This window comes from Lampetra planeri, chromosome 19 (assembly GCF_965212315.1).
Source record: "Lampetra planeri chromosome 19, kcLamPlan1.2.h2, whole genome shotgun sequence".
NCBI classification, from domain to species: domain Eukaryota; kingdom Metazoa; phylum Chordata; class Hyperoartia; order Petromyzontiformes; family Petromyzontidae; genus Lampetra; species Lampetra planeri.
In genome coordinates this window covers 7,834,894-7,846,664 of record NC_136125.1, presented here as the reverse complement: position 1 = coordinate 7,846,664, position 11,771 = coordinate 7,834,894, and the positions used below count along the sequence as shown (strand labels likewise).

Here is an 11,771-nt window from a genome sequence, read left to right as displayed (position 1 = left end):
TAATGTAGTCACTACGCCACTGATAATGTAGTTACTACGCCACTGATAATGTAGTCACTACGCCACTGATAATGTAGTTACTACGCCACTGATAATGTAGTCACTACGCCACTGATAATGTAGTTACTACGCCACTGATAATGTAGTCACTACGCCACTGATAATGTAGTTACTACACCACTGATAATGTAGTCACTACGCCACTGATAATGTAGTTACTACACCACTGATAATGTAGTCACTACGCCACTGATAATGTAGTTACTACGCCACTGATAATGTAGTCACTACGCCACCATCGCAGTCAACCCATTCGGTTTACCCAGTACTATTCTTGTACAGAGAAATTGAGTTTTTAGGTCCATACGGCGTCCAGCCGTTTCAGTTCGTGCACAAACAGCAATTGTGTTTCTCCCTTGCGATGGGACTTTGTAGGGTGAACGTTCAGATGAATAAAGGGCACGAGGTGACTAATAAGGTCTGAATTGGTCTGTAATAAGATAGACACGAGATGCAGATTGTGCGTGGTTGGTTTGATCGTGACGCGCGCTTTGAGCTTAACAATTTGTTTCTCATCCCGAGCAAGAGGCTCGGTGACTCGGAGCTCATGTGACCGCAAGTGAATTGGCGAGCACGCCTGTCAAATCGTTGAGCAATCAAAACCAGAGGGCAACATTCTTCGCATTCACCGCTGCACCACACAGACATTGCCTCGTTGATGTGTGTCTTGCATTAGCCGTGATTTAGTTTCACCTGAGCCCCCTCCCACCCACCGCCTATGACCTCAAAATCGAGAGTTCCCCTGTAATTATCAAACAAATAATTTGGCGAGACTGCAGCGGCAGCGGTGCACAGGCACTGGTCATACACACTGCGGGCCTAAAAGGAGACACAATGTATAAAAGGCAACGTTTCGGGCAATGTCGCTTCTTCAGGTATGTCCCGCGAAGCAGGCCCGTCGCCCCAAACGTCACCTATCACATACAACATCGCAGTCCAACCTCTCCAAGGCCACAGTGTTATTGCCAAATGTCTTGCATTGATGCGAATCTCACTTTGTTGACCCTGCCCCCCTGTCCCCCCCCCCCCCCACCTGTGCCCACCGGCAGGTGAGAGAGAGAGGTGGGGTGGGTGCGGGGAGTCGGGTGAGCGCTGCTGGTGGAGATGTCTCGCGTCAAGCAGGTGGGGCTGCTGGCCGCCGGGTGCCAGCCGTGGAACAAAGACGTGTGCGCTGCCAGCGGAGGCCGCTTCGCCTACTGCGCCACGCTCGCCATCTACGTGTACGAGGTACATCACGCCCAGACGGGCCGACACGCGCGCGCACCGTCCCGCCGGTCGCGCACCTTCGATCGGTGTGCCGTTTCGGCTAAGAAGTCCCAGCGTGTTTGCGCGCACGCAATTGTGGCGCAACGATAATGGACTTGGCTTCGTGGTGCTGCGATGCCGCCGCACGTGCGGTTACTCGCTTCTTTGATCTCGTAGAGAGAAGGAGAGAGAGAGGGGGGGGCGACTCGAGGCGCGACAGATGAGCGAGAAGGCAGCAGCAGCAGCCACGCGGCTAGCTGGTGTTATCAACAATTGCCCAAGTTCTGCAGTCTTCTCTAAATGAATGTGTCATTGGCCAATTAATGCGTGTTTACATTTGGGAGGAAAGCGGAGTGCCCGGAGAAAACCCGCGCGTGCGAGGGGGAAACACTCGATCCCTTAGAGTCCACACTTTGCTGTACTGCCTTCTGCTGGCGAGCCAGAGTTTATCACCTCAATGCCCACGGGAAGGGAGTTTCACAACATTTGTACGAGCCACCAACCCTGGATTGCAGACCTGCGCGACCACTGCATGGACAGCCTCGCATATCCTCTCTGACCAATTAACGGGCCTCACCCAGGTGTGGTGGTGATAGCACGGCATAACCGTGTCACTTTCGAGACACGTTCACCTGTCTGACATTTTCACAATGGGTCATGTGTTCTTAAACGCGGTGTTATGTCCCCGGATGGATGTTCCAACATTCTGGGTCTGCTCACTTCATTTGCAAAAAAAATCCACGGATCGGTTGGGGTGGCGGATAACAGAAGCCATCGGGGTGTCGAGATGTTAACAACCTCGCCTGGTATACAGGAGGTCGTGGGTTCGATCCCAACCCTGACGCTTGCTCTATATTTGGAGTTTCCATGTTCTCCCCGTCGTCGTGTGGATTTGTCTCCGGGTCCGTCCTCCGGTTTCTCCCTCCACGTTCAGAATCGACGTGCGCTTAAGAGTATTTGCCTGCCATAAATTGCCACGTGATGTTAATAAGCCACTTCGTTGAGCTATCATTTGTGGTCAGGTCGCTTCTGAAAAAAATCTGTTCAGCTCAGTGGGCCTTACCTGGTTCCATACAATTTTTGTAAAAAAAATAATTTCTAATAATAGGGTAACGGGTGAAAGGAATTCCACCGCATGACGCCGCCTGCGCTTGCCGTTGCCCGTCAGCTGGACCAGCGCTACAATGAGTTCAAGCTGCGCGCCATCATGTCCGAGCACAAGAAGACGATCACGGCGATCGCGTGGAGCCCGCACAGCGCCGACGTCTTCGCCAGCGCCAGCGCCGACAGCCTCCTCGTGGTGTGGAACGTGGCCGAGCAGCGCGTGGTGGCGCGGCTAGACGCCACTAAAGGTGGGCACACGGCGGGGGGGGGGGGGGCTAGGGGGGTGGGGCTAGGGAGTGGGGGGGCGGGGGGGGCTAGGGGGCGGGGGGGGGATAGGGGGGCGGGGGAGACATGGGGGCAATGGGAACACGTGGGCACGGAGGGCAAGGGGAACACGGGGGCACGGAGGGCATGAAGGATACAGGGGGCACGGGACATGGGGATACGTGGGACACACGGGGACACGGGGGATATGGGGCATGGGGGGCAAGGGGGGGCAAGTGGGACGTGGGTGCGCATGGGGGAAATGGGGGATACGGGGGGACACTTTGAGACATCGTTATAGAACACGCGGCACGCACATCGCAACAAAGTGCATCCAACTACGATGTGGTTCTCAACACTGGTAAGGTGCCTGACCCCCAATCCAGAATAATGGTCCCTAAGTCTCTCTCCAATCACAAAAAGCCACCATCACAGAGACAGCTCGCACGCGGTGCTAAGTCCTTCGCTTGTTCACACGATTCGCGTTGTGCCTTGGTAATGTGGCGGCTGACATTCCCCCCTGCGCACACTGCAACCTACACGCACCCTTCCTCCTGGAAGGTACAGCAAGCAGCAAGCCGCTGCTTGTGATGGACACAACAGAGATCGTGCCAGGGTCGAGCGAGAGGTTGCAAACCACAATTTCGCCGATATTTTTTGTTGTCGCAAGCACGGACGTTGTTGCCGTTGTCGTCATCGGGTTTTTTTTCTTTCATTTTGAACGCTCGTGCGTCATAGGATTTGTGCGTTCTGCGTTAATTGCACAAACGGGGCAACTGCTTATGAATGTCGTGTCGTGTTGTGCCGCGCGAGGTCCCCTCGTCACCGCCGCCTCGTGTGCAGGAGGAGTGGTGTTGTTGCCCAGACCCTGGCAGCTTTTCCATGTATGTATTTTTTTTTGGGGGGGGGACACAAATTACAATAAATTTGTACAGATTTTTGTTTTATCGACGCTAAGTCAAATGACAGTGCAATTTTTTTAATTAACAAACATTTGTCTGGGCCATTGGTGCATATTCCACATTCCCATGGCAGGAACGAAGAGTCCATCCGTAGGTGAACCACTGTCGACTTCGCCGCAGAGCGATGCTCATTTTTCATTTTCACACCCCCCGGAGGGATGCCAGCCTGAGTGGACCCACAACGAGGATGTTAACTCGGGACGTTTGGACTGTGGGTCGCTGGCTCGTCCGCTGAGACACGTGGCCGCATCAAAAGTGTAGTCAGGGGTTTGAACCTGAGTCGCGAACTTCAGGGGCAGCCGTGCCCTCCTTCTCCTCCCCGTCCTCCTCCCCCCTCCCTCCCTCCCTCTCAATTCCCCTCTCCACCCCCTCCTCTCCCTCCCTCTCCCTCCATCCCTCCTTCCCCCCCCCTCCTCTCCCTCCCTCCCCCCTCATCCCCCTCCTTCCTCTCTCCCCCTCCTCCCCCTCTTCCTCCCTCCCTCCTCCCCCTCTTCCTCCCTCCCTCCTCCCCCTACCTCCCCCTCCTTTCCCTCCCCCCTCTTCTCCCTTCCCCCTCCGGCCTTCCCCCTGCTCCCCCTCCCTCCTCCCTCCCCCCTCCTCCCCCTCCTTCCCTCCCTCCCTCCTCCCCCTACCTCCCCCTCCTCTCCCTCCCCCCTCCTCTCCCTCCCCCCTCTGGCCCTCCCCCTCCTCCCCCTCCCTCCTCCCTCCTCCCTCCACCCCCTCCCTCCCTCCTTCCCTCCCTCCCTTTCTTACCCCTCCCACCCCCCACTGTGAACCAACTCACACGCCTGCCCCCCCCCGCCCCCCCCCGCCCCGTGGCAGGCGTGCCGGCGTCGGTGAGCTGGTGCTGGAACGCGGGCGACGCGGTGGCGTTCGTGTCGCACCGCGGGCCGCTCTACGTGTGGACGGCGAGCGGCGCCGACGGCGGCGTCGTCATGCACAAGGAGGCGCACTCGTTCCTCTCCGACATCTGCCTCTTCCGCTGGCACCCGCGCAAGGCCGGCAAGCTCGTGTTCGGCCACACCGACGGCAGCCTCTCCATCTTCCAGCCAGGTACCCGCGGCGCTGCCTGGGTCGAATCGCGCCGCACGGAATTCACACTTCGACGTTGATTCACGTCTCGGCAATTTCGATTTTTTAAAAAATGTTTTTACGTGACACGGTCGTGTTTTTTTTGTTGCACTGGTTTCTGTTTGTTTCTGTTTGTTTCATTGTTCGCTTTGCTTTTGTCGGGTTTTTATTTTCTGGTGACCCAGTTCGCTCTTGCAAATGCGACTCTATCCCGGTCTCTTTGAGTCTTGGTTAAACGGAATAAACGTTCAGCTTGAGAGTGTCAGCGATAGGTCAGGATTGGTGAGGGCCGGTTACCGAGACACGAGAAAGCCATTGGAGTGGTCACCTCGATTCCAGCGACCAGGGGAAAACCGAAGTCCACACGGTGGGGACACTGCCAGGGCAGATCTTGCAGGTCGCGTGTCTACTCCGCAGCAGCTGTGGGAGCTGTGGGAGGGTGAGATGCGTCGTCGATGAGGTGTGGGTGGTTTGCATCGACGGCTTTGGCCACGGTGACGTCTTCATCTTGAGCGATAGTTGATCAGTGACAGGTTAGGGTTCGTCAAATATTTGTGGTTGTGATTTTGTGTTTTTTCTTTAGAACTGCTGTTGATGTTTTAGTGTGTTGTCCTTCCCCTGCACCTCCGATTTTGCACGGTTGGCTACGTACGGCGCGAAAGAAGTTCAACGTACGTGACGTTGCTGCTTCAGGGCTATTTTGTTCCACCCACTTCCACCCCGTGTTGCCCCTGTGCTCGCATCTTTCCCTGCCGACCGTGATTACGCAATGTGGTCGGAATGACGTGGAAACAGTTTGTTTGGAAAATGTTTCGTGATTGATTTAAGAACATCGCGACATTGCAAAAAGGACGACGGGATCAAGAGTACAGAACTGAGATCGGACACACGAAATTATGGGATTGCCAATTGATTAACTGATTAACTCATGGATTGGCCAATCGAGTAACTAATGTATTGACAAATAGACTAACTCATTGAATAACTACCTAGCGAACAGATTGACCGTATAAGTGATCTATCAATTGACTGATTGTTTAAATCACTGACCTACTAACTGACCTATCGCACAACTGACTGACCAACCCGCCGGCTCTCCGGCTATCCGAGCGGATCGTCTAACGGTGCACGCACGTGCGTATGTGTGCACACACGTGTGTGTGTGCCTGTGCGTGCGCGCGTGCGTGTGCGTGCGCGCGTGCGTGTGCTAGGTTGGAAGAGCCAGAAGCACGTGCTGCGCCCCGAGTCCCTGGAGGGCACGGACGAGGAGGACCCCGTGACGGCGCTCGAGTGGGACCCCCTCTCCACCGACTACCTCCTCGCCGCCAACCTGCACAACGGCATCCGCCTAGTGGACGCCGACTCGCTCGTGTGCATCACGGCCTTCGCCCTGCCCGGCGCCGCCGCCTCCGTGCAGTGCCTCGCCTGGGTGCCCAGCGCGCCCGGCATGTTCGTCACGGGCGGTGAGTGCCGGGACCTCGCCGGGCCTTGCCGGGTGCCCCTCTCCGTCGGCCCCCGCGTGCTCTCAGTGTCTCCTCTGTGCCTCCTGCCAGGCCCCGTGTACTCTCAGTGTGTCCTCTGTGTCCCCTGCCAGGGCCCCGTGTGCTCCCAGTGTGTCCTCTGTGTTTTCCCTCAGGACCCGTGTGCTCTTCAAAGGTGGTTCGCCTTCCCAGCGTGTCCCCTGTGCCTTGATGATTATCGATTGACTGATTACTTGATTATAATAAACCTCTAACCCCAACCCCAGGTCCCTGTAACAATGTGCGGATAGACAAGCGAATGTATCATTATCCCCTCCTGTACCCTAGTCTCCCCATGCCCCTGTGTCTCATTTCCTCTTGTCTCCCCACACCCCCCGTGTCCCTCCATGCCCCCACGTCTTCGCATCTGTATCTCCACATCTTTGTGTCTCCATGTCTCCCCATGTCCCCCCATGTCCCCGTTTTTGCACATCCCCGTGTATCCATGTCTCCCCATGTCCCTGCGTGTCCGCATCCCCTCCTCGTCCCCGTGTCTCCCCCCGCGTCCCCGTGTCTCCCCCCGCGTCCCCGTGTCGTCTCTCCGCGTGTGCAGACTCCCAGGTGGGCGTGCTGCGCGTGTGGAACGTGTCGCGCACGACGCCGCTCGAGCACTTCAAGCTGAAGAAGACGGGATTCCATGCGCTGCACGTGCTCAGCTCGCCCCCGCGCCACAAACGTAACTACGCCGCCGATCGCTGTCTTTGACTTGAACGTGCGAGCTCGATCCATCCGTCTGTCTTTAACAGAGGGGCACGTTACATTTTAGCGTCAATTTGTGTTGCCGTTATGGTAAACCGGCCGATTTCATCAATGGATTTGGAAAAACAAAGACGAGCGCCGCACGGATTGATCGCCTCTGCGCCGCCTGGGGCGCCTCGTGACCTCTTGACCTTAACCCCTGACCGTGCCCCTTCCCCCACGCCTGCCCCGCCCCCACCTCGCACCCGTGTTTGCCAGCGGTGCCGCGGGAGTCTCCGACTAGGGGCCAGCACACGTCGTCGACGAGCGAGGCGGTGCCGCCCCCCACGTGGTCCCAGAGCCGCGCGTTCTCCCTGCCCCCCGGCCACGCCGTTTGCTGCTTCATGGACGGAGGCGTCGGCCTCTACGACATGGGCGCCAAGAAGTGGGACTTCCTGCGCGACCTGGTGCGTGCGAATTCGATTCCCACTCGCCGACGGTAACGGCGTCGAATGTTTGAACCGGTCCCCCCCCCCCCCCCTGGGCCTCCCCTATAGGTCGACCCGGTGAGGTCTTGTAAACTTATACACGGTGGAGACAAAGGTGGGCCAGGTGTGGCGCCGGCAACACCACCCGCTCGTGTGCCCTGCCACCCAGGGTCACGTGGAGACGATCTTCGACTGCAAGTTCAAGCCGGACGACCCGAGCCTGCTGGCGACGGCGTCGTTCGATGGCACCGTGAAGGTGTGGGACATCAACAGCATGCGCGCCGTGCACACGTCGCCCGGCAACGAGGGGGTCATCTACTCGCTCTCCTGGGCGCCCGGTACGGCCCTCCCCACACTTGCACTCCCATCTGACTTCTCCTGTCTCTTGCATGACGCTTCCTCCCGCCCCCTGTCACTCCCGCAAACTCTCCCCACTATTTCCTGTGAATTCTCCTGTCTCTCGCTTTATTCTTCCCTCTCTCACTCCCGTGAGTCGTGCTGTCCCTCCTCCTCCTCTCTCTTTCCTGCATTCTCCAGTCTGCCCGCGTGTGTTGATGTGTGCGCGAGGATACGCCTGTCCGTATGTGAGCGCGTGTACGGCGTGCCTGTGTGTGTGTGTGCAAGCTGGCACGGTAGTGTAGCGGTTTGCGCGCTGCGCTATGAACCCAGCGACCCGGGTTCGATTCCCGCTCACGGCCAACACCGGTGACGATTGTCTGAACCGTTCCTGGGCCTCCCCTAGGTCGACTCGGCCTCAAGTCAGTACCTGGTGCAGTGTGTAAACATCGCCACTGGGGAGACAAAGGCGGTCGGGCGTGGTGCTGGCCACCCACCCCTTCGTGTACCGTTCCAGCCATTATAGGTGCTCGCTAACAGCACTTGCCCCTACAGTCTGTTAAGGCTATACGGGGGGTCTTTGTCTCTTTGTCTTTGTGCAAGCTGGCACAGTGGGCTCCACAGGTGGTTCATCTGCCCTTCATCCTTCGTGCGCTGATTGAAAACTCAGTTCTTCAGTACTGCTTTTCGTGTTCAGTTTGTTAACCTTCACCCACAGCTCCAATGAGCGTGATTGGCTATGTACGGTGCCAAAGAAGTTCAACATACATACCTAGCCTGGCACATCAGTCAACCCATAACTCCTGGGTCTGCTCCGTGACCTCCTGCCAGCAGCAAGAGCCTTCCACACTGTGACAAACTCAAAGTGCACCTAGCCTGGCACAAGCACCTTGGCGAGGTCATCGCCGCTCATTGGCGAATAGCGGCTGTCATCATTGTTGGTGCGTGTACGTGCGTGCGTGCGCATGTGTGTGTGTCCATGTACGTACCTACGTGTCCGTGCGTTACGCGTGTGTGTGTGTGCGTGCGTGTGTGTACGTGCTCACCCACCCGCCCACAGCGGACCTCAACTGCATCGCCGGCGCCACGTCTCGGAATGGCGCCTTCATCTGGGACATCAAGAAGGGCAAGATCATCACGCGCTTCAACGAGGTCTCGTGCTCCGCACTTGCTTATCGCTCACTCTTGCTCTCTCACTCACTCTCTCACTCACTCTCTCGCTCTCTCACTCACTCTCTCACTCACTCTCTCTCTCACTCTCGCTCTCTCACTCACTCTCTCTCTCTCACTCTCGCTCTCTAACTCACTCACTCACTCTCTCGCTCTCTCACTCACTCACTCTCCCGCTCTCTCACTTACTCTCTCGCTCTCTCACTCACTCTCTCACTCACTCTCTCACTCACCCTCTTTCTCACTCACTCACTCACTCTCTCGCTCTCTCACTCACTCTCTCCCACCCTCGCTCTCTCCCGCCTTGCAAACGTCGCCGCAGTTTTGTCGTCGGCAGCTGAGAATGACGACGCAATCCAATGGGGACCGCCTGAGTGAGGTTCTCCTGGGCGTCATTGTCAACATAATGATCATTGTTGTCGTCAGCGTCTGTAAAACGCCACTCCTGCTTTGAAATGGAATTGGCCAAACCGTGAAGATGAATAAGGGTCATCCTCATTATTATAATTCAACACTGTGATGCTTTTCAAAATATAATTATTTAATGGAGGAGGGGCCCGGAGGGGTGGAGTGACGGTGGAGTGGTTAGCGGCGCTGTAATATGAACCCAGCGGCAGAGTGATTTCTACACCGGTTCTGCCGGCCTCTTCACCAACCCCGCACTGACTCGTGAAGTGTCAGTCAAACGACCCCCACCGGTGTGGAGAGGCCTTCATCCAGCAGTGGATCGACAAAGGGGCGGTACCGCCGTGGCTGCCGTGGTGGTGTGCTCGCTGATTCGCGCCGTCGTGTGGACCGTGGCTCGGCATCGCCCGCCCCCTTCCGCTACGGGGACTCGTTGGCAGAGGATTCGCAGTTCGATCCCGGCGCCCGCCCCGGTTAACACCTGCGGCGCGAATCGACCGTTATCGTACTCCGTGCCTTCCGCTTCGCGCACAGTGGTGGCTTCACGGGTCCAAATTCTTCCGAATGACGCCGTGAATTACCGTATTGGGATTACACAGCGGAATCAAATCATCTCCCTCCTCCTCCCCCTACAGCCAGGCTAACGTCGTGCTGGGTCGCATTGTACCTTGCAGGGATAGCTGCCAATGTGGGTCGTTCTATTAAATGTTTGACGCGAGCTGGGTTGTAAGTCGCTTATCCGCGGGGTGTGCAAGCGATCTGAGACGCCCTGGCGCTGTATCGGCAACTAAATCGTCGCCGTTGTTATTCTGATAGTTGCCGTCCGCGTGTCCCCCGCCCCCCACCGTTTGCCGCTCAGCACGGCAAAAACGGCATCTTCTGCATCGCGTGGAGCCACAAGGACTCGAAGAGGATTGCCACATGCAGCGCCGATGGATACTGGTGAGCGAAGTGGAACCCACACTCTAGGTCGGATTAATATCAATCATATATATTTTTAATCTATCGTGTCTTTCATGCAAAGCTGCGATGCTGTAGAAGATGACAGCGGGAAAATGAAATAACGAAAAAAAATATCTTGCACCTCGCAAGACACACAACACACCCAAACCGAGGTCAACGTGATTAAGGGGCTGGCTCCTGCCGCTCACCCGACCCCGTTTGTCTTCTCAAAGCAAACGATGCCTCATTACTTTTCAGCGCCTACCCCCCCCATGCCCAGCTACGACCAGTCCTATCCCAACCGCTCCATATCAATCCCTCTTGTTCCACTGTCATCAAAACTACACCACCGCCACTTACAATAACCCATTCATTCATTTCAAAGCGTTATCATCCTTTGCACAATTTTCAAATTGCTGTCAAAGCGCCTGGGTAAAATCTCGATAGGACAAGATGAATGCAGACTGAAATATTGGACTGGACTTTAAATTGCCGAATATGCGATCCACTCCGTGGGAGCTGCACCTGCTGTCTTGCATTGAATTTTAGGCTGAATGAGCAGCTCTATACTGGATGTGTTATAGTTTATGGAGGGGAGGGTCCTCTTCGTAAATTAATTTTCGCCCCACCCCACCACCTTGACTGTTTCACAGTCACCCACGCGCAACGCCAAATGCTCCGCTGTTATTGTTCACCTTGGTCACTTCAGTTCTAGGTTTTTGAATGTGATGTCACGAATCGCAAAGCCAAATCGAAGTTAAAACGCACAAAACGATTTGAATTTCGGGACTTAACTGGTGGCAATGCACACAGTTGATGCGAGCGATGGCTTTCGTTTATAACATATATCAAAGTGTCACCGGCCATTTGTTGAGTGGTTACATGTGGGAAGAAACCCGGACGACGCGGAGAAAGCCTGCGCATGCTAGGGGTCAACACTCTATCCCATACAGATGGAACAGATCGTGTCCACATGTTTCTTTACCGCATTCTCCTGGCAAGCCAGGCTACTGCACCTCCTAGATCGTGTGATCCACCAACCCTCGCCTCCACGGCGTTGGATTACAGGCGTGCCCCACTACAGGCCGGCTATGTTGTGAATTGTTGCGCCTGGATCATGACAATTCATCCTAGTGTAGTGGCATAGAATAAGTAGTGTAGCAGCATAGCGCCGGCTGCTGGCGGGGAAGGGGATCTGCGGCTTACAGCAGCCCTGACGTCAGCAGGCCACGTGATACACCAGAGGGGATATCTGGGGGAAAGGTCACAGAAGGGGCACGTGGGGGAAGACCGGGAACCCGCTGGTAGGTTCTAGAGAGGGGGCGTGGCCGGGGCGGAGCGAGGCCACGCTGGGAGCATAAAAGGGGGCCCTGAGTGAGAGCTCTCGGGGCTGTCGTATGGAGTGGGATCCCCGTCGTGCTGTTGAAGATCGTCGCCATCGTCGCTGTCGTCTCGACGCCATCATCGCTGTCGTCTTCACTCGACATTGCGCTGCTAGACGGTAGTTGGCTGTCTCGGTTCAGCGC

The 11,771-nt window shown here is 56.4% G+C and overlaps 1 protein-coding gene across 2 annotated transcripts in view; it reads left to right on the top strand.

Annotated features, from left to right (window-relative positions):
• Positions 1–1,113: 1,113 nt before the first annotated feature.
• WDR17 (WD repeat domain 17) overlaps positions 1,114–11,771 on the top strand; it is a 32,048-nt gene continuing 21,390 nt past the window's right edge. For both annotated transcript variants that reach the window (XM_078602864.1, XM_078602863.1), the window contains exons 1-9: positions 1,114–1,287; positions 2,474–2,657; positions 4,458–4,688; positions 5,918–6,169; positions 6,780–6,902; positions 7,184–7,371; positions 7,562–7,730; positions 8,789–8,880; positions 10,163–10,245. In XM_078602864.1, coding sequence (XP_078458990.1) covers positions 1,165–1,287; positions 2,474–2,657; positions 4,458–4,688; positions 5,918–6,169; positions 6,780–6,902; positions 7,184–7,371; positions 7,562–7,730; positions 8,789–8,880; positions 10,163–10,245 — 1,445 coding nt within the window. In that variant the 5' untranslated portion in view covers positions 1,114–1,164. The remainder of the gene's footprint in view (positions 1,288–2,473; positions 2,658–4,457; positions 4,689–5,917; positions 6,170–6,779; positions 6,903–7,183; positions 7,372–7,561; positions 7,731–8,788; positions 8,881–10,162; positions 10,246–11,771) is intronic.